This window comes from Zea mays, chromosome 6, assembly GCF_902167145.1.
Source record: "Zea mays cultivar B73 chromosome 6, Zm-B73-REFERENCE-NAM-5.0, whole genome shotgun sequence".
In the NCBI taxonomy this organism is placed as follows: domain Eukaryota; kingdom Viridiplantae; phylum Streptophyta; class Magnoliopsida; order Poales; family Poaceae; genus Zea; species Zea mays.
Window position 1 is genome coordinate 139,958,724 of NC_050101.1, and position 21,239 is coordinate 139,979,962.

Genomic DNA, 21,239 nt, shown 5'->3' on the forward strand with positions numbered 1-21,239 from the left:
TTTTGGGAATAACCGAACAAGCCCTAATCAATCAGATTGGAGCTGACAGGCTACAATGTCTGATAGTGCATGAATCCCTCGGAATACATTCGTTCCCCTGTTTTGCTGCCCAGCTGGTTGCGACCCCGCCTACCGCTGCACCCTGTTTCTCATGAATTCGACCGACAGCACACAAGGAACGACCAACTCTGCGTTGAATGTACCTCTCTCTGACTCGTGTACTCGTGTATGCCAAACCAAGTTGCTGATGCGTCATGCAATCTCTCTCTATATATATGGAGAGAGAGACCAGCAGAAAACATAGAACTTGCGAATTCGGTATTGAGAATTTGCGATACCGATCTGGGAGAAGAGAAGGGCGTCATGTCGTCGTTCGGACGCAATTCATGGTGTATCCTCGTGCTGGCCTCCGTGCTCCTCCTGTCCTGCCTCGCCGACACGGCCGTGGCCAAGCGAACAGGCGAGCTCACCGTCTTCTGGGGCCGGAACAAGGAGGAGGGCACACTGCGTGAGGCCTGCGACACCGGGCTCTACAACACCGTCATCATCTCCTTCTACAGCGTGTTCGGCCACGGCCGCTACGCCCTCGACCTCTCCGGCCACCCGCTGGACGGCGTCGGCGCCGACATCAAGCACTGCCAGTCCCTGGGCATCCCGGTCTTCCTCTCCATCGGCGGCGGGGGAAACCACTACTCCATCCCTTCCTCCGCGTCCGCGGAGGCCGTCGCGGACAACCTGTGGAACGCGTTCCTCGGCGGCGGCAACAGCGACGTGCCCCGCCCCTTCGGTGACGCGGCGGTCAACGGCATCGACTTCTACATCGACGACCACAGCGCACCGGGCGACCACTACGACGAGCTCGCGCGCCGTCTCGACTACTTCAACAGCATGTACTACCACGCCACGACGAAGTACGTACGGCTGACGGCGACGCCGCGGTGCGCGTTCCCGCCCGACGACCCCATGGCGCGGGCGCTGCGGACGGGGCTGTTCGAGCGCATCCACGTCCGCTTCTACGGCGACGCCGACAAGTGCTCGTACAAGAACGGCGACGTGTCCGGCGTCGTGGACCAGTGGAGCAAGTGGACGGCGAGGTACCCCAAGAGCCAGCTTTACGTGGGGCTCGCCGCGGCCGAGAGCGGCGTGCCGGACCACGCGCCGCCCCCCGTTGAGGTCTACCTCAAATACCTCTACTACGATCTGCTGCCCAAGGTGCAGAAGGCGCCCAACTATGGTGGCGTCATGGTCTGGAATAGGTTCACCGACAACAGGACCGGATACAGCGGCGCCGTCAAGGGCTGGGCGGCTTGCAGCTATGCTGGCTGTGTTAACTAAGTGCATAGCGCATGTATAAACCACGTAAATAATTCGTATAAGGTGCAAGTATAAATAAACACAAGAGACTTTCGTGATAATCGAATGTTTCTTTATGTCTAAAATACAGTTCCACTTATACAACATAAATACATTGAATGAAGTTTCTTAGATATATGTAGTGCACTACAGAAAAATGGCAAAGGTTTCGGCCGTCTTATATCCGACGGCCTCCAAGGCAGTTGTCGGACATAGAGTTATATCGGATGGCTATACCTGGCCGTCGTACATAAGTGGCTATATCCGATGGCTGTCAGACTAGCCGTCGGACATAGCCTTATGTCCAACGGCCGCCAACAAAGCCGTTGGATGTAAGAAGTTTTCATCCAGTCAGCCCACGCCGTTTTGTTTCATTTCGTTCGTTCAAGCCGACTCGCGCCGGCCGTCGCCCGCCGTCTCCGTCCCCGATGCCGCCGACGCCCTTCCACGCCGCCGGAGCCCGCACCGACCGCCACCCCCAACACCGCCCGCGCCGGCCCGGTGTCGCCCGCGACCACCCCCGCTAACACCCCCAACACCGTGGCGCCACCCCCGCCTCCGCCACCGCCCCCGATGCCGCTAAGTGAGTAATTTTGTAAATTTTAGTATAATTTTGTATATGCATATATATTGTTTACTAATAGTTATGTTTAGTTTGTTATGTCCGACGTCCTGAGTTTATTATGTAATTAAATTATGTTGTTTTATTTCATTTAGTGGCGCCTATATAATTTAAACTTTTAATTTTTGAGGGTAATTATTATGCCCTCGAAAATAAGGTCATTTTATATGATTTAGGGTCCCGTGAAATAATTTTTCTATATAATATTGTATTAGTGTAGTTTATTAGTTTAACTAGGTGATATTTACGATGGTTTTAGTTATTTGTAGTATATTCTAGTGTAAATAAACGAAACCTAGACGTCACCCGTTTTGGGCCTACAAACCTCACATGCGACGCATGTGAGCTGTGTTGGACAGTAATTATCCCTTTATTGGACAGTCTCGGGGTGATCGACATAGCCCGTGTTTATGACAAAGGCATGTGTTCCTGCGTAGTTTTGGCAGCATAACCCCTCTGTTATCCAATTGCACAATTTTCAGGCATGCTAGTGGAGAACAGCGGGGTTGTGCTTTCGAAATTTCGCACGAGCACGTGTCTTGTCATAAACACGGGCTCATCAGTCACTCCTGGGTGGGTTTAAGACCTATCCTTTCCTATAGATGTAGGGGCGTGATTTACTTAACTAATCAAGTTAATCTCGTATCAGCAGGATCGTCAATGAATGTATGAAGGTTGGAAGAAAAGATGTGCTCTATCAAGTGAGTGGATTGCCAAGACTAACGCGTTTCTCGACCATGCTTTTGCTCGGTCTGAGACTGAAACCGATGTTAGATACCCTTGTAGCAAGTGTCAGAAATGGTGTTGTTTACTGTTATGGTGCTCAGAGAATCTTGTGTTTAGAGAACCGCACAACATAATACTTCCTTCATCCTATAAAATAAGGCATATAATTTTTGGCAAAGTCTCTAGAGTGAGACTTTGCCCATTAATTTGTTTCAAAATAAATCATCAACAAATATAAATTAAACATCATATTAAAATATTTTTAATACAAATTCAAGTATATAATATGCATACTCAAATATATATATTATTTTTTGCTGAATTATCGGTCAAAGTTTTAAAATGTTGGCTTTTATTAAAACATGCACGCCTTATTTTATGGGATAGAAGAGAGTATCTAGGTTACACATGTCCTAATAAGGCTATCTCTAGCAGCTTACACATCTACATACTCATATGAAACTCCACTCTATGAACAGTGCAGTCTATAGTGTAAAATAATGTTTTAGGTGACCATATGAGTGAACTACTGGACATGGTCTAATAAGGAGTATTCCTTTCATTTCTTTTGACTTGACAATTGTTCAAGGATAAAACGTAAGAGATCCACACATATAAAGGCAGGGGCGGAGGGCCCGTTATGGCGAAGTATGGCCTCCGCCATACCTCGGTCCAGCCCACCGAAGCAGTAAACCCTAGTTTTAAGCGTCCAGGCCCATCCGCGGACCCGTCTCGCATGCAGTCGCCAGCACGCTTCCGCAGCCGCCATCATCATTCATCCGTTCCCACTCTCACAGCTCCGGCGCCGTCACCAGTCAGCCAACCACCGCCCACCAGCTTCTCTTGGCTTCTGCGGCTAGCCACCGTTCCTAGCTTCCACTAGGGCTGGGCATTCGGTTTTTTTTTTGGAATTTCGGTTCGGTTTTTTGGTTTTAAAAAACTTCGGTTTTCCAAATATTAGAAACCGATCGGTTTTCTAGAAAATGAAAACCGATAAGTTCGGTTTCGGTTTTTTACTTCGGTTTTTTGGTAAAAACCGAATACCAAACTTATACTTAAGAAGGCTACAAGACAACACATTACACATAATTTTAAAAAGTAAAAATTATATAGGTATAGATATTTCAAGATATATCATACATCACATACAAATAAGTGAATAACAATTTGATTGCATTACACATTAGTTTACATAATCAAATAGTCAAAATTTTCAATTCATAAAGTTTGGTATTCGGTTTTTTTGGTATTTCGGTTCGGTATACGGTGAAAACCGATTACGAATACCAAAATTCTCAGATCTAAAAACCGAAACCGAACCGAATTACCAAAAAAACCGAAATTTCGGTTCGGTTCGGTTTTCGGTTTACGGTAAAAAATGCCCACCCCTAGCTTCCACTGTTCCCAGGCTCCCACCTCATACCGTTGTTCCCAGGCTTCCTAGCTTCCATTGTTCCCGGTCTGCCCCGAGCTCGTCCATGGCGGTGGGTTGTAGCTTTCCTCCGGAGCTTGTCCGCGCCTTGCCAGCCGCCGCCACAACGTCTCCCTGTGTGCCCCCTTTCAGACTGCTGGTGACCAGTGAGGCTGTCAGTTTCAGCCTATGCACAGACAGCACAATATAGTGCACATAATTAAGCATTGAGGAAGTGAGGATTAGTGGAACAGAGGATTAGAGGTATAGTGCATTGAGGTACTTAGTGTTTTTTTACCGAGCTTTTCTTTTAGCTTTTAGTGCAATATGTTTTGTTCACAGTTCACTGCCATACCTTGATTTTGGTTTGTGCTCCGCCACTGTATAAAGGGGTGGTAATGGATCGCAATCTAAATGCTTCTTCATAATTTATTAGGGTCCTAAATTAATTTAGTTCAAAAATTAATAGAAATAGAGCACGATCCTTATCCGACCCGATTCTTAAATTTTATAGTGTAAACTTTAGAGCCTATTGTCACGCCTACACATATACAAAGAACAAAATAGTCAATTTCTCATTCTAGATTTGTACTTATGATGGAATAAAAAAGGAACCGAGAAATATTTTATACCTATATATAACATGTTGGTTACTTGTTTTTGGTTTCTAGTGGGTATCAGAAACAAGACAACACAAATGAGAACATCTTACGTTTCTTCCTTTACTTGACTTATATTTTAGAGCCAATCAAAGGGAAAAGATGGAAACATAACATTTTATGGTATTAGTTATCAAAAAATATAAAGACTGAAACAATTTACTCATCTTACTACTTTATAGGATTTACTTCATTCTTACAATATCATGAATAATTACAGGTAGACTTTCGGCTTCACGGATAAAAGCTTAGAGGTATCAGATGGTACCTTCAGAGGCGGAGCGTATCAATGCTCATGGACTCCAAAGAAAATTGTCCCTAATGCATGGCATTGTTCCTCTATTTATAGTAGTAATATACAACTTCGTATGAAATTAAAAGCATGTCACATGAATCTTAAATCATATGGGGGTAATTGAGAGCACCTAGAGGGGGGGGGGTGAATAGGTGATCCTGTAAAACTTGAAATTTACCTCACAAAACTTGATTAGGAGTTAGCACAAATAATGCCAAGTGGCTAGAGAGGAGTCTCAACAAAACACAATAACCACAAGAGATCAATCACAGAGATGGCACAGTGGTTTATCCCGTGGTTCGGCCAAGACCAACGCTTGCCTACTCCACGTTGTGGCGTCCCAACGGACGAGGGTTGCAATCAACCCCTCTCAAGCGGTCCAAAGACCCACTTGAATACCACGGTGTTTTGCTTGCTTTACTATATCCCGTTTGCGAGGAATCTCCACACTTTGGAGCCTCTCGCCCTTACACTTAGATGATCACAAAGAAGCACGGAGTAAGGGAGGGATGAGCAACACACTCAAGACAAGAAATCACGGCAACACCACGCACACAAATCGCAACAAGAGCTCACAACACAACTCAATGAGTTCACAACTCAACTAGAGCTCTAATTGCTATCGCAAGGAATCAAAAGCGCGAAATCGATGTCTTAGTGCTTAGGAATGCTTAGAGAATGCTTGGTGTACTCCTCCATGCGCCTAGGGGTCTCTTTTATAGCCCCAAGGCAGCTAGGAGCCGTTGAGAGCATTCCAGGAAGGCAATTCTTGCCTTCTGTCGCCTGGCGCACCGGACAGTCCGGTGCAGATTTCTTTCCTTCTGTGGCGTAGCCGACCGTTGGCGCCTGGGAGTCGTTGGCGCACCGGACACTGTCCGGTGCACACCGGACAGTCCGGTGCCCCCTCCCGACCGTTGGCTCGGCCACGTGTCTCGCACGGATCGCGCAGCCGACCGTTGGTTCACCGGACAGTCCGGTGCACACCGGACAGTCCGATGAATTATAGTCGTACGCCGTTAAATTCTTTCTGAGAGCGGCCAGTTCGCCTGAGCCAGCCTGGCGCACCGGACACTGTCCGGTGCACCACCGGACAGTCCGGTGCTCCCAGACTGAGCAGAGTCTTGGCTGCTCGAGCCAAGACATTTCCAATTGTTCTTTTCCTGTTTCCAGCACTTAGACACAATACATTAGTCTCTAAAACAATGTACTAAGTCTGAGAAACATACATTTTTACTTGATTTGTACTTTGTCCACCATTTGACACTTAGGCACTTGTGTTGGGCACTAAATCACCAAAACACTTAGAAATGGCCCAAGGGCACATTTCCCTTTCAATCTCCCCTTTTTGGTGATTTATGCCAACACAACATAAAGCAAGTAGAACAAGTACAAAAACGATTCAAATAAGAACTCAAATTTGTTTTGAATCAAATTTGGCATATATGGATCATTCTTTGCTACCACTTGGTTTGTTTTTGCAAATCAAACTCAATTTCCTATCTCTAAATCAAACACACATGTTGAAACATAAAGAGAGATATTTTACGAGAAATTGATCGAGGATTCAAAAACTCCCCCTTTTTCCATAATTAAACCTTCTCCCCACAAGAGACCAACTTTTGACACTAAGAGGCAAATAAGAGTATTTTGACAAACAAAAACTCTAACTCTACTACTTTCCTTCTCTGGCGAATGCTTGAGTGGTAGCTGATCCATTTATTGCTTTAGCCTTATTTTCTCCCCCTTTGGCATCAAGCACCAAAACGGGATCAATTATGGCCCTTTAACCCCATTGCCTCACCAAAAATCTTCAACTAAGAGTAAAAGGTAATAAGAGTACTAAGATGAACTTGGAAGAAGTTACTCGTTCATCGGAGTGCAGTGGAAGTCTTGCATGGTCCAAGTTCACCTTTTCCCTTTCAATCCTCCTTTGAGACTAAATCAGGCAAACTCAAGCACACAGTTATTCTCAAAGGGTCAAGTTGTAGCACATCTCCCCCTAAATTTGTGCATCACTTGCAAAGGACTTGTGAGGTCCGGGGAGTGCATGTACAACTTGAGCACCATAAATAAACAACACAATGCAAAAGGAACATGATCAAAGGCATAAACACATGTATGCTATAAATCAATCCAAGTTCCGCGAATCTAAGACATTTAGCTCACTACGCAACTTGCAAAAGGTCTCTCATCTAAAGGCTTGGTAAAGATATCGGCTAGCTGGTTCTCGGAGCTAACATGAAACACTTCGATATCTCCCTTTTGCTGGTGGTCTCTCAAAAAGTGATGCCGGATGTCTATGTGCTTTGTGCGGCTGTGTTTAACAGGATTATCCGCCATGCGGATAGCACTCTCATTATCACATAGGAGTGGGACTTTGCTCAGATTGTAGCCAAAGTCCCTGAGGGTTTGCCTCATCCAAAGTAGTTGCGCGCAACACTGTCCTGCGGCAACGTACTCGGCCTCAGCGGTGGATAGGGCAACAGAGGTTTGTTTCTTAGAACTCCATGACACCAGGGACCTTCCTAAGAATTGGCACGTCCTCGATGTACTCTTCCTATCGACCTTACACCCAGCATAGTCGGAGTCTGAATATCCAATCAAGTCAAAGGTAGACCCCTTTGGATACCAGATCCCGAAACAAGGCGTAGCGACTAAATATCTAAGAATTCGCTTCACAGCCACTAAGTGACACTCCTTAGGATCGGATTGAAATCTAGCACACATGCAAACGCTAAGCATAATATCCGGTCTACTAGCACATAAATAAAGTAAAGACCCTATCATAGACCAGTATGCTTTTTTATCAACGGACTTACCTCCTTTGTTGAGGTCGGTGTGTCCGTCGGTTCCCATCGGAGTCTTTGCGGGCTTGGCGTCCTTCATCCCAAACCGCTTGATCAAGTCTTGCGTGTACTTGGTTTGAGAGATGAAGGTTCCATCCTTGAGTTGCCTCACTTGGAACCCAAAGAAGTAGCTTAACTCGCCCATCATCGACATCTCGAATTTCTGAGTCATCACCCTGCTAAACTCTTCACAAGACTTTTGGTTAGTAGAACCAAATATTATGTCATCGACATAAATTTGGCACACAAAAAGATCACCATCACAAGTCTTAGTAAAAAGAGTTGGATCGACTTTCCCAACCTTGAAAGCATTAGCAATTAAAAGGTCTCTAAGGCATTCATACCATGCTCTTGGGGCTTGCTTAAGTCCATAGAGCGCCTTAGAGAGCTTACACACGTGGTCGGGGTACCGTTCATCCTCGAAGCCAGGGGGTTGCTCCACGTACACCTCCTCCTTGATTGGCCCGTTGAGGAAAGCGCTCTTCACATCCATTTGGAACAACCTGAAAGAATGGTGAGCGGCATATGCTAGCAAAATGCGAATGGACTCTAGCCTAGCCACAGGAGCAAAAGTCTCCTCAAAGTCCAAACCTGCGACTTGGGCATAACCTTTTGCCACAAGTCGTGCCTTGTTCCTTGTCACCACCCCGTGCTCGTCTTGTTTGTTGCGGAACACCCACTTGGTTCCCACAACATTTTGCTTGGGACGAGGCACCAGTGTCCAAACTTCATTTCTTTTGAAGTTGTTGAGCTCCTCCTGCATGGCCAACACCCAGTCTGGATCTAGCAAGGCCTCTTCTACCCTGAAAGGCTCAATAGAAGAGACAAAGGAGTAATGCTCACAAAAATTAACTAATCGAGATCGAGTAGTTACTCCCTTGCTAATGTCACCCAAAATTTGGTCGACGGGATGATCCCTTTGAATCATCGCTCGAACTTGGGTTGGAGGTGCCGGTTGCGCTTCTTCCTCCATTGCAAGATCATCTTGTGCTCCCCCTTGATCACACGCCTCCTGCTTATCATCTTGATGTGGTCATCACATTTTTGGTGTGATGAGAGCTTCCCACCTATTTGCCTGCTTGACAAGCTGCACAAGGTCTATCCTTTTCGAATTGCACATTAGTTAAACCTATCACATGTTCTTCCTTTAGAAGCTTGTGAAGGTTCTTCATCCCCACATGAGCTAAGCGGCGATGCCACAGCCAGCCCATGCTAGTCTTAGCAATTAAGCATGCATCTAGACCAGCCTCCTCTTTTGCAAAATCAACTAAGTAAAGTTTGCCGTCTAATACACCCTTAAAGGCTAATGAACCATCACTTCTTCTGAAGACAGACACATCTACATTAGTGAATAAACAGTTATATCCCATATTGCATAATCGACTAACATATAGCAAATTATATCCAAGAGACTCAACTAAAAATACATTAGAAATAGAGTGCTCATTTGAGATTGCAATTTTGCCTAAGCCTTTCACCTTGCCTTGATTCCCATCACCGAATATGATTGAATCTTGGGGATCCTTGTTCTTGACGTAGGATGTGAACATCTTCTTCTCCCCCGTCATATGGTTTGTGCATCCGCTGTCGATAATCCAGCTTGAACCCCCGGATGCATAAACCTTCTTTTCCCTTGCCATGAGGCAAGTGTGATGCTCGTTGGGGAAGAGGGATGACTTGTTGAAGGCAGTGGCGGCGAGTCCTTCTTTGTCGGAGTCGGACAACGAACAATCCGAGTCCTACTCCTTGCCCAGATGCGCCTCGCCTTTTGCCTTCTTATAGTTCTTCTTCTTCTCCCTCTTGTTCCCTTGTTCCTAGTCACTATCATTATCGGGACAGTTAGCAATAAAATGACCAACCTTACCACATTTGAAGCATGAACGCTTCCCCTTTGTCTTGGTCTTGCTTGGCTGCCCCTTGCGACCCTTTAGCGCCGTCTTGAAGCGTTTGATGATGAGGGCCATCTCTTCATCATTGAGCCCGGCCGCCTCGACTTGCGCCACCTTGCTAGGTAGCGCCTCCTTGCTCCTCGTTGCCTTGAGAGCAATGGGTTGAGGCTCATGGATTGGACCGTTCAACGCGTCGTCGACATATCTCGCCTCCTTGATCATCATTCGCCCGCTTACAAATTTCCCAAGAACTTCTTCGGGCGACATCTTGGTGTACCTAGGATTTTCACGGATATTGTTCACCAAATGTGGATCAAGTACAGTAAAGGATCTTAGCATTAGACGAACAACGTCGTGGTCTGTCCATCGTGTGCTTCCGTAGCTCCTTATCTTGTTGATGAGGGTCTTGAGCCAGTTGTATGTTTGGGTTGGCTCCTCTCCCCTGATCATTGCGAATCTTCCAAGCTCGCCCTCCACCAACTCCATTTTGGTGAGTAAGGTGACGTCGTTCCCCTCATGTGAGATCCTGAGGGTGTCCCAGATCTGCTTGGCATTGTCTAAGCCGCTCACCTTATGGTACTCGTCCCTGCACAAAGAGGCTAACAACACAGTAGTAGCTTGTGCATTCTTATGAATCTGTTCATTAATGAATATAGGACTATCCGAGCTATCAAATTTCATTCCATTCTCAACAATCTCCCATATACTTGGATGGAGAGAGAACAGGTGACTACGCATTTTGTGACTCCAAAATCCATAGTCCTCCCCATCAAAGTGTGGAGGTTTGCCAAGAGGGATGGAAAGCAAATGTGCATTTGAGCGATGCGGAATACGAGAGTAATCGAAAGAAAAGTTCCAATTAACCGTCTTTCTTTTGTCGTAGTCGTTGTCGTCGTTGTCCTTTTGGGAAGAAGTGGACTCATCGCTGTCGTCGTAGTAGACAATCTCCTTGATGCGTCTTGTCTTCTTCTTCTTCCCATCTTTGCGTTTGTGGCCCGAGCCCGAGTCGGTAGGCTTGTCATCCTTGGGCTCGTTGACGAAGGACTCCTTCTCCTTATCATTGATCACAATCCCCTTGCCCTTAGGATCCATCTCTTCAGGCGGTTAGTCCCTTTCTTGAAGAGAACGGCTCCGATACCAATTGAGAACACCTAGAGGGGGGTGAATAGGTGATCCTGTAAAACTTAAAATTTACCTCACAAAACTTGATTAGGAGTGAGCACAAATAATGCCAAGTGGCTAGAGAGGAGTCTCAACAAAACACAATAACCACAAGAGATCAATCACAGAGATGGCACAGTGGTTTATCTTGTGGTTCGGCCAAGACCAACGCTTGCCTACTCCACGTTGTGGCGTCCCAACGGACGAGGGTTGCAATAAACCCCTCTCAAGCGGTCCAAAGACCCACTTGAATACCACAGTGTTTTGCTTGCTTTACTATATCCCGTTTGCGAGGAATCTCCACACTTTGGAGCCTCTCGCCCTTACACTTAGATGATCACAAAGAAGCACGGAGTAAGGGAGGGATGAGCAACACACTCAAGACAAGAAATCACGGCAACACCACGCACACAAATCGCAACAAGAGCTCACAACACAACTCAATGAGTTCACAACTCAACTAGAGCTCTAATTGCTATCACAAGGAATCAAAAGCGCAGAATCGATGTCTTAGTGCTTAGGAATGCTTAGAGAATGCTTGGTGTACTCCTCCATGCGCCTAGGGGTCCCTTTTATAGCCCCAAGGCAGCTAGGAGCCGTTGAGAGCATTCCAGGAAGGCAATTCTTGCCTTCTGTCGCCTGGCGCACCGGACAGTCCGGTGCACCACCGGACACTGTCCGGTGCAGATTTCTTTCCTTCTGTGGCGTAGCCGACCGTTGGCGCCTGGGAGTCGTTGGCGCACCAGACACTGTCCGGTGCCCCCTCCCGACCGTTGGCTCGGCCACGTGTCTCGCGCGGATCGCGCAGCCGACCGTTGGCCCGGCCGACCGTTGGTTCACCGGACAGTTCGGCGCACACCGGACAGTCCGATGAATTATAGCTGTACGCCGTTAAATTCTTCCCGAGAGCGGCCAGTTCGCCTGAGCCAGCCTGGCGCACCGGACACTGTCCGGTGCTCTCAGACTGAGCAGAGTCTTGGCTGCTCGAGCCAAGACATTTCCAATTGTTCTTTTCCTGTTTCCAGCACTTAGACACAATACATTAGTCTCTAAAACAATGTACTAAGTCTGAGAAACATACCTTTTTACTTGATTTGTACTTTGTCCACCATTTGACACTTAGGCACTTGTGTTGGGCACTAAATCACCAAAACACTTAGAAATGGCCCAAGGGCACATTTCCCTTTCAGTAATGTCGTCTTTTCTTCCCTAAACGAGCTCCTTGGTTCTTTCTCTCCCTTTTTGGCTTTGTACGTTGATGCCCGCGGAATCTCGCTGACTGAAGCTATCTTCTTCGATTCATGTCTTCTTGGCGATTTTGCGAAGCTAAAGCTTCATAGCTTAAAGGAATCGAGCCGCCTAAGAGGGGGCGAATTAGAACTTCAAATTTTCACTCTAAACTAGGCCATAAATAAATCCTTAGAACAAAACCTACGCAAATAACTAAGAAATAATGTGCAAGCTAGGTTTTGTCTAATTGTTGCTATCTCTACCGCAAAAGGAGTTATGCAACCTAAGTTCCAACTCTAAATATTTTAAACTAGGAATATAGAGATTGAAACTTAAGTACTTAAAGTAAACGCAGAAGCTTAAAGACAAAGGGTAGAGAAAGCAAACTCCTATGGACGTATCAGTATTTTTACCGAGGTATCCAGAACCACACAAGGTTCTAACTAATCCTCGTTGGTGCCCCTATGCAAAGGGAAGCCCACGCGAGGCCAAGCACCCGGTCGAGTAACTCTGTAGACAGCCGCGGGCCTTTTCCAAGCGCAAATGGTGCTCCACTTCCGGCCTCTTCTTGGAAGCTCCACGCTGTCTTCACTATCGGTCTTCATTCCCTCTGATACATGGTGGCAGCCACACCACAAACGCAAGTGATGCGGTCTCGCAAGACTCTCACCCCAATCGATACAAATACATCGGCTCACGCTAGAGCTGAAGAGTTTGTGGGTTTTCTAACCTCACTCAACTAACTAGAAACAACCTAGAGCAAGTGCAATAGTGGTCTAACTAACATAAGGACTTCACAAAGCATCTACGCTAATCACCGAATGATTCTATTAAGCACTTGGTTGTTAGAAGCCTTGTAGATGTGTATCACATGTGTTGGTATGTTGCTTGGGCTCCCACACCTTTCAAATGGTTGGATAGGGTGGGGGTATTTATAGAGCCCCCATCCAATTATAGTCGTTAGAGGAAAAGCGGCTTGTTTTGTCTGCGATGTACTGGACCTGTTCGGTGCACACTGGACCGCTTGTCTAGACCCTCCACGTCAGCTAGTTGTTGGCATCTGACAGATCTACTGCTACAGTAATGGTCTGGTGTGCCACCCGTGTGGTCCGATGTCGCTATGTCAGATAGCGATTGGCCACTAGCCGTTGGACCTCGGTTCGGTGTGCCAGCTGCCTGAGAACTATTTGCAGAGCTCTCTGCGCACACGGTCTAGTGCGCCACTACATCGATCCGGTGCATCGGCTGATAGTCCAATCTTTGATTCTTCTAGCTTCTTTTCTTGGGCTCTTTTGGTCTTATGTCTTAGACTTGTGCTGAGTATTTATGAGTCTTCTATGTATCTTTTAGGTCTTCTTTTGAGGTGTTGCATCGTCGAAGCCTCAGTCCAATCCACTTTGCATCCTGTGAACTATAAAACACAAACACTTGCAAAACATTAGTCCACATGTTATATTGATCATCAAAAACCAAAATCACTTAGCCAAATGGATCGGGTCCATTTTCCTTACAATAACTTCTTGGATCTTGTTTCACATGTTGCTTTTGACGAAGCTTCACTTCTTAGCAAGGAACAAGAACCATTTCTTTTAATTTGATAATATAGGGTTTTGAGGGTCTTCGACAATAGTTACCCCCAATAGTATCCCCTTGAGGAATTAGTTCATTTTTTATATCGATCCTAGGCCGCAAAAATGTAATTGGGAGGCCTTGTGCCAAAGGTCCAAAGAACACCTCCCCGAAGCTCATTATGAGATACATTCATTGGAGGTTTGGTTGGTGGGTCCATAGCCCAGCGAGTGAGTTGTCAAGTTTGGAAACTTTTTGTATAAAAGGAAGCGAGACTCGCGCTGCTGGGAACAACGTTCACTGTTTTTCATATCATGTTGTTGAATTTTCTCCACATCCAAACCTTGCTTCAACCCTCCTTTGCTTAACAACGCTTAGAGTCTTGCAGGTGACCTTCTAGCTTGGATAGAGATGGCAGGAGAGAAGGTGGCTTCTGATTTGGTATAGTGAAAGCTTTAGGTACTATTGACGAGATGATGTTGAGTGAGAGCACACTCTTGACTGAAGTTACCGGGGGTAGTGTGGCTGGTGTAACAGATGGGTCTGATGATGACAGTGAAGACTTAGACATTGAAGAGAATAGCAAAGACATTAGGCCAAAAATGGCGAGCCATATTATCTTCGGGAAGTCAACAATTAGAATTGGTCAAATCGAAGTATTGAAGAATAGACATTGCACAAGTGACATTGACTTAGTTTGTCTTGGAGGTGAAGACACCATACTAAAACTTAGGTTAGCTGAAGTGGTAATTTTTTGAAGCTTTTTGAATGTCGGGCTTCGGTTTCCACTACATAAGATGATGGTTGGGGTGCTGAAAAGATTCAACATTTACTTGCATCAGCTTACTCATAATTCAATTATGAGGACGAGGCTTTTTATTTTGGTTGTACAAAGCCATGACGTGGAGCCGAGCGCAAAATGGTTTTTCTAGATCCATGAATTACACTACTAGACGAAGGCATTTGGTAGAGAACATCTTCACAATAACTTCGGTTGCTACAATTTTGCTTATCGAAAAGAAGCTCAATTTCTAGTTCTCACCTACCGTAGCAAATGGTCGAAGCAGTGGACAAAGGGATGGTTCTATGTCAAGGTGGATTTGTAAGAAAGGGAGGATATTAAGAGTTTGATTCAGAAACCTATTAGGCATGCCTTCGGGCTTAAGAGGTCAACTTGTTATATGGATTTTGTGGCTCAGGCTGCTATGGTTGCCTTCAACTTCAACGCTGTCTACATACATGTTGGGACTCGAGACCTTGGCTAGGAACACTTGGCGTTCAACACCTAGCCATTAAAGGCTAAATGGTCTATGTCGGAGCTAAAGGATAGAATTTCTTTAGAAAAGCAATCTAGTCTTGTTAGATTAATATATACATACAAATTTGAGAGCGTCTTTGGGGATCCATATCACAAATGGCTCAAAGCTGTTGAGAACAAGTGCAATGAACTTCTGGGAAACTTCAGCAAGAAGGAGAATGAAGCACTGATCGCGGCCTTCAGAGGCTGGAAAAAGCGTAGATTGAACTGTGCCTTTGACACAATTGGGTTTGTTTACCCTGACTACCCTCATATGACTTAGGATGGGGGGAAGAGGAAACAAGGGTGGGTGAAAGTTGCAGCCAAACGCCATAAAATTTCCTCTACCGAAGGTGCTCGTGCTAGTATAGAGAAATTATAAGCCTGCTCATAATGTGCCTAGAATTTACAAGGTGCTTGTGGAATCCAAAAAAATTGTCCCTAATGCATGGCACTGTTCCCCTATTTATGGTAGTAAGGTACAACTTTGTATGAAATTAGAAGCATGTCCATAACGTTTACACACATGAATCTTAAATCACATGAGGGTAATGCGGTCATTTCTTCCCTAAACGAGCTCCCAGGTTCTTCTCTCCCTTTTCTGCTTCATACGCCAATGCCCGCAGAATCGAGCTAATCAAAGCTATCTTCTTCGGTTCATGTCACCATGGTGATTTTGCGAAGCTGAAGCTTCATAGCTTTGACCTTGCTTTGCATGTTGCTTCTAACGAAGCTTCACTTCTTAGTAAGGTACCTGAACCATTTCTTTTAATTTGCTAATATAGGATTTCAAGGATCTTCAACAATATAGGCCCCCAATATAACTCATAACTAACTATAATAAACAACTATATGCACTATAATAAGTATACTACTCTCGTCTTAAATAGGAATGAACACTTGTGATGTACACCTCTACTATATTTATGTTGGAGGTTATCTCTTTGCGTCGTCTTCTCCATCTAGCACAACAAATGAAATAGAAGTCCAAAAATGAGCATTGTGCTAGGGTTTGAATTGTCACCGTCCCCCTCCCACATAAACAAAATAATAGATATTGTAAATATTCTGAATATAGAAACCATAATAACACATGGGCAACTGACTAGTTTTTATACACATGAGAGAAGGGGCCTTTGAGGAGTACATATACTAAACGATGATGACTGTAGATCTTGATTAATATCATCTGTTGATCTTGTTATTTGTGCTTCTTCTTCTTGATTGATGATGTGGCTAATCACTAGATTGATGACTTAGCGAAGATCACCACCGTTAATTTCTCAACACTTCCCCTTGATCGAGTCCATCTTATGAGATCATCAATGAAGCTATATATTTACATTGCTAATATGTCACATATCGTCTTATAAAATCTAGCGGGAAAAACTAAGAACGATACGACACACGCTTATATGATATTGCCTCATTAAAAACTTTATGTAGCAAAACTCTCCATGAGAGAAATCACATAAAGAAAAGAGTACGATATGAGGTGAACTTGGCTATGCATCGATGAGAGATACTTCCCCTGACTCCTGCAGATCTCTAAGTCATCTCTTACCTATGATTTCAACACATTTAAAAATATGGAGTAATAAGGTAGGGGCTTAGAACAGGTCAGCGAGACACAAATCCTTGTTTGTAGTATATTTATTTCCCCATCATTTTGCAATTCACGAGGGAAAACAATTTCAAAGGATATTGCCCTTAATATAACCAGTCTTTATCTCAACAACATAATCTACATTATCTTCATAGATAATGGTAGGTGATTCCAACGAACCTATATCACATGATTGTAGTATAATTTATCATTCTATGAAGCCATACACATTATGAAGGCTTCATATAATATTATTATTTTAGAATGATCAGTAGAAGAAGCAACCAAAGTTTGTTTGGATGATTTCCAAAGAGATGTTCATCCCACCTTTTAAGTAAACAAATTCGATCTATGATCCAGCATTGTAGGGATCTAATAGATAGCTAGCATTAGCATATCCAATCAAAATTGGTTCTCGATTTCTCACATAGAAAAAACCAAGCTCCCTTGTACCATTGAGAATTCTGAATATATTCTTCACTCTTGTATAATGACATTTGGTAAGAACAACACTATATCTCGCAAATATAATCATTGAAAATTACAATATCTGGCCACATACTATTTGCAACATTTATTAGTGCATTGTAGGGGGCCTTCTTCATGTGAAGGTCCTCGAAACACCAAGAAAAGGAACAATTGGATCTATACCATTAAAAGATCCAAACTTTAGATATATACCATGGACCCCACATGTCATTGACTCATGTGGACCCACATGTAAGTGAGATAGTAATGGTATGGATCCAAAGTGGTGATCTTTTAATGGTATGGATCCAAATTTCCCCCAAGAAAATGGTTGTTTTCTAGTATGTTTCTAAATATTGTAGGTACCCTCGCTCGAAGTACATTCAGAAGGATTAGTGAGAGGCACGAGAGCATGATTAAATATTGTAGAGGCGTTTTGGGTGGCCTACTGACCTAAGAGAACCCCAAGATCCTCGACGACAGGGTCCATCCCGGGAGGTAGGATTTGGTTTCTTCCAGGAACTCTGTGTGCATTGTGAAAGGTCCAGTGACATACCATAGATCGTCTGGTGACCTGCTGCAAACGGTTTACCAGTCCATAGAGAAGTCTTCAAGGTTCTACATGTCGCACGCAGGCACCAGGGATCCTTTCCAGAAGCTCTATGCACTCATCGCGGATGGCATGGTGACCTACCGTGGATGGTCCGCCAATCAGTAGAGAAATCCCCAATATTCTGCACAACACAAACAGGTCCTAAGGATCGTTAGTATTTGGCTAAAAGAGGGCCAACAATTTTATTCCCTCATGTTTCTAGTGCCGTCACTTTTTTCATCCGTGGCTGTTAAATCGTTAGCTACACATCTACAGTAGATGGGACTAGGGACGACAATGGATCATGATTCAAATATTTCTTCATAATTTGTTAGAGCACTAAATAAAATTTAGTTTAAAATAAATAAAAATAGAGCCCGATTCTAATATGATCTGATCGTTAAATTTTACAGTGTAAAATTTGGAGCCTATTATCATCCCTAGATGGACCATGTCTCAACCAAACAAAAAAAAACAAAAGTTATGTGCGGTTTGAAAATAAAAGGTGGAACAGGGCTATGTGTTGTTTGACCTCACTTGTTTGAAGAGACCATATTTGCCAATTTAGACAAAATTCAAAATGCAAAAGTTATTTATTAGAATTAAATTATCTACAACTTTCATATATAAAGTTTTTTTCTAGTTCTTTAATGAAATTTGATAAATTATCTAACCGATAGGACGTCCGAGGAAGTTATTACATGATGACCATGGTGTACAGGCCTCGTCCTTGTGCTGTACCCAGAACGCCGGCGACGACAGCGAGGAAGACGATCGCGATCGTCTTTGGCAAGGTGTGGACGCCATTGCAGGGAGCCGATCGAGGTTTGTCTCTTGCTCATGCGAAGACCGACAAGCAAGTGGTCTCTCTCTTTTTTTTTCAGAAACAAAGCCAAGTGCTGTCGGTGCTCTACAGGTGTATCACCTGTTGTATTGTATAGAATATGGATACGGCAGCCATCGTTGACTGGCGGAAGCAGAAGTTTGGGTTTGCTTTAGTTTCCGTGACAGATCGATGCTTTGTTTATTTCATGCATACGAACATGACTGGATAGAACGCTGAATTCTTGCTTGGACGGATGCTTATGGATGACAGCTAGCTAGCTCACGGTTTGCATCCAAAACAATGCGTTTAATGCGACGAAAAAGACATGACGAGCGCCAGGGAAAAGATGGAAGAGAAAGGGCAACCGTACGTACACAGACAACCAACGTTGACCGACCCAAAACCGACATCGTTCACGGGAATGTGGTCGAGCCGTCGAGCTCAATTATCCATTTCTGGTTGTCGTTCTTCAATTCCACACCGGATTTGAAACATTTATTCAAAATTGTATAAGTCTATATCTATACTTCTATATATCTATACTTATAATCTATTAAGAATCTAATGTGAACACAAGTTGCTACTACGATTTCACTCTCTCCATGCCTAGTGCGTAAAAATAGTGTAGAGCGAGCACTTAAACCTACACCACCTTTACTCTAGAAATTTAGGCTAACCGCTATATACACGCACCTTAATGTTTAACAGTAAACAATAATTATATTTGTATTCTAGACATCGCTCCATCCGTTCTCCGCCTCGTGGCAACACACGGTCATATGTCGTAGTAATTCATATGTCCTGTCGGTAAGAGAGAATTTTGACAGGAACAGTGTGTACATAGAACATTTAATACACAGTGTATTAGTATTCAGTACATTATTCATTGCCTTCTATCTCTGCCGGAGCGACGAAAATCTACATCCGGCCAAAGTTCAAATCTCTAAATGTATATGCTGCAATATAGTACATGCACGCCGAATAGATAATGTTATTTCGACGTGCATGGGTTTGCGTGAAAAATTGTAATCGCGAAGTAGACAGAACGTAGGCTGTGTCCATATGTTTATCTATAACCACCTAAAACTCCATTATTTTACATTATTTTGTATTGTATACGGCACACTAGTATATAAAACCTCTATAATAACGGTTTTAGAGGTATTTGCACTGGTGTTTTTCATTGCCGCAGTACTAGAGGCTAATGGAAAACAACATTTCCAATGACGGTTATTTTAGAACCGTCAGTGTTAGTTTTCCGCCTTTTTAAAAAAATTTAAAACAAAATGAATTATATATGTTTTCCGCCTTTTTAAAAAATTTAAAACAAAATGAATTATATATATATAATAGTGATAATGTAATACTGAAAAGTTCACTGGTGGTTTCTTAAGCCGAGCCCACCTGTCATTTTTACTAGCGCGTGGTAACTGAAACCGCCGGTGGAAATTCGTGTGTACCAGTATATATATAAATGTTTTGGTCTACGACTCGAGCCACGACCCAGATAGCCCAGGCCCAATATTCGCCCCTGCTTAAGAACATGGGTATAAACATATTAAGAGAGCAGCAGCTGAAACAAGATCACAAACGGCTATAGGAAAACTATAGAAGAAGGTGCCTTTTGCTAGTTATCTCTACTATATTAAAGCACCAGTTTCAACGGTCGTCACATGTCATCTTTTTATAAAAAACTCCTTGTATTTCTTCAAAATCAACCCGCGATACCAGATCATATTCCATATCTATCCTATTTATTCACACAGCAGCGTTCTCGCAGTTGTCGCTCTAGCAACAAACCTTGTCCATTTTGCAACAACCTTTGCCCGCTTCTTCCGTCGTTGCACCGCCACCGGCGAGGAGGATTAGGGCGCTCGCCTCCGGATAAGGATGCTCACTAGGTGATAAAAGTTGCATCGAGTCCAGCCAACTCTGAACCTCCTCGTCGCCATAAGGGACCAGGAGCCCGTCTCCTAGCTCACTCGTCTTCCGCTCCGACGCGAGCTCCGATTCGCTCCTCACATCCCATGGGCGACGTGGTATCAACGATAGATCTACCTAGCGTGTGCTTCGTCTGGTCACATTTGTTCTCGTCGGATCTATTATTGGTAGAGACTGCTCTAATTTTCGTGTTTTTCGCAAGGGACGTTCACTGACCAGGACACAAGTTTCTCAAATAAGCAAGCCAAGCTGCTCAAGACGTAAAAGTTCGCATCCGAGCTTGACCTCAAGGATGATTTTGGTTCGGGTATCAGATCTACACCATCTTCTCGCTCCCAACTCCTAAGCCAAAACATTGCTATAATTTAATTCGAGCATAGGGGCTCCTTTTCAATTCGTTTTTTGGTCTTTTGGCTAAGATCAAGTGTAATATTTGTTTTACTAGTTCAATATCTGATATAGGGATGGCAATAGGTACATACCTGTCGAGTAGTACCATTCCATACCCCTACCCATAAAAAAACTACCCGTCGGGTTACCCATATATGCTCGCGCGTATAAAATCTTACTCATAACCGTACCCACGCGTGTATTTTTACCCGTCGGGTAACCCCTACCCGCTAGAAAAATCTTAAATTCCAATATACCAATCACTCAAAATATTAAATAAACATGCAAAACAACTTCAACTTCACATATAACAAATCATATGATTACATAACTTGGTATCTAGAGAAATGATAGCTAG

At 44.1% G+C, this 21,239-nt stretch overlaps 1 protein-coding gene across 1 annotated transcript; it reads left to right on the forward strand.

Moving 5' to 3' along the window:
• Positions 1 to 300: 300 nt before the first annotated feature.
• Positions 301 to 1,439, forward strand: LOC100285296 (xylanase inhibitor protein 1). Its single transcript, NM_001158189.2, has one exon. The coding sequence runs from the start codon at positions 364 to 366 to the stop codon at positions 1,333 to 1,335; it is 972 nt and encodes a 323-aa protein (NP_001151661.2). The 5' UTR covers positions 301 to 363; the 3' UTR covers positions 1,336 to 1,439.
• The last annotated feature ends 19,800 nt before the right edge of the window (positions 1,440 to 21,239 follow it).

What these genes read in the sequence shown, in the direction of transcription:
- LOC100285296 (NM_001158189.2), top strand. Translation starts at nt 364, where the DNA reads ATGTCGTCGTTCGGACGCAATTCATGGTGTATCCTCGTGCTGGCCTCC.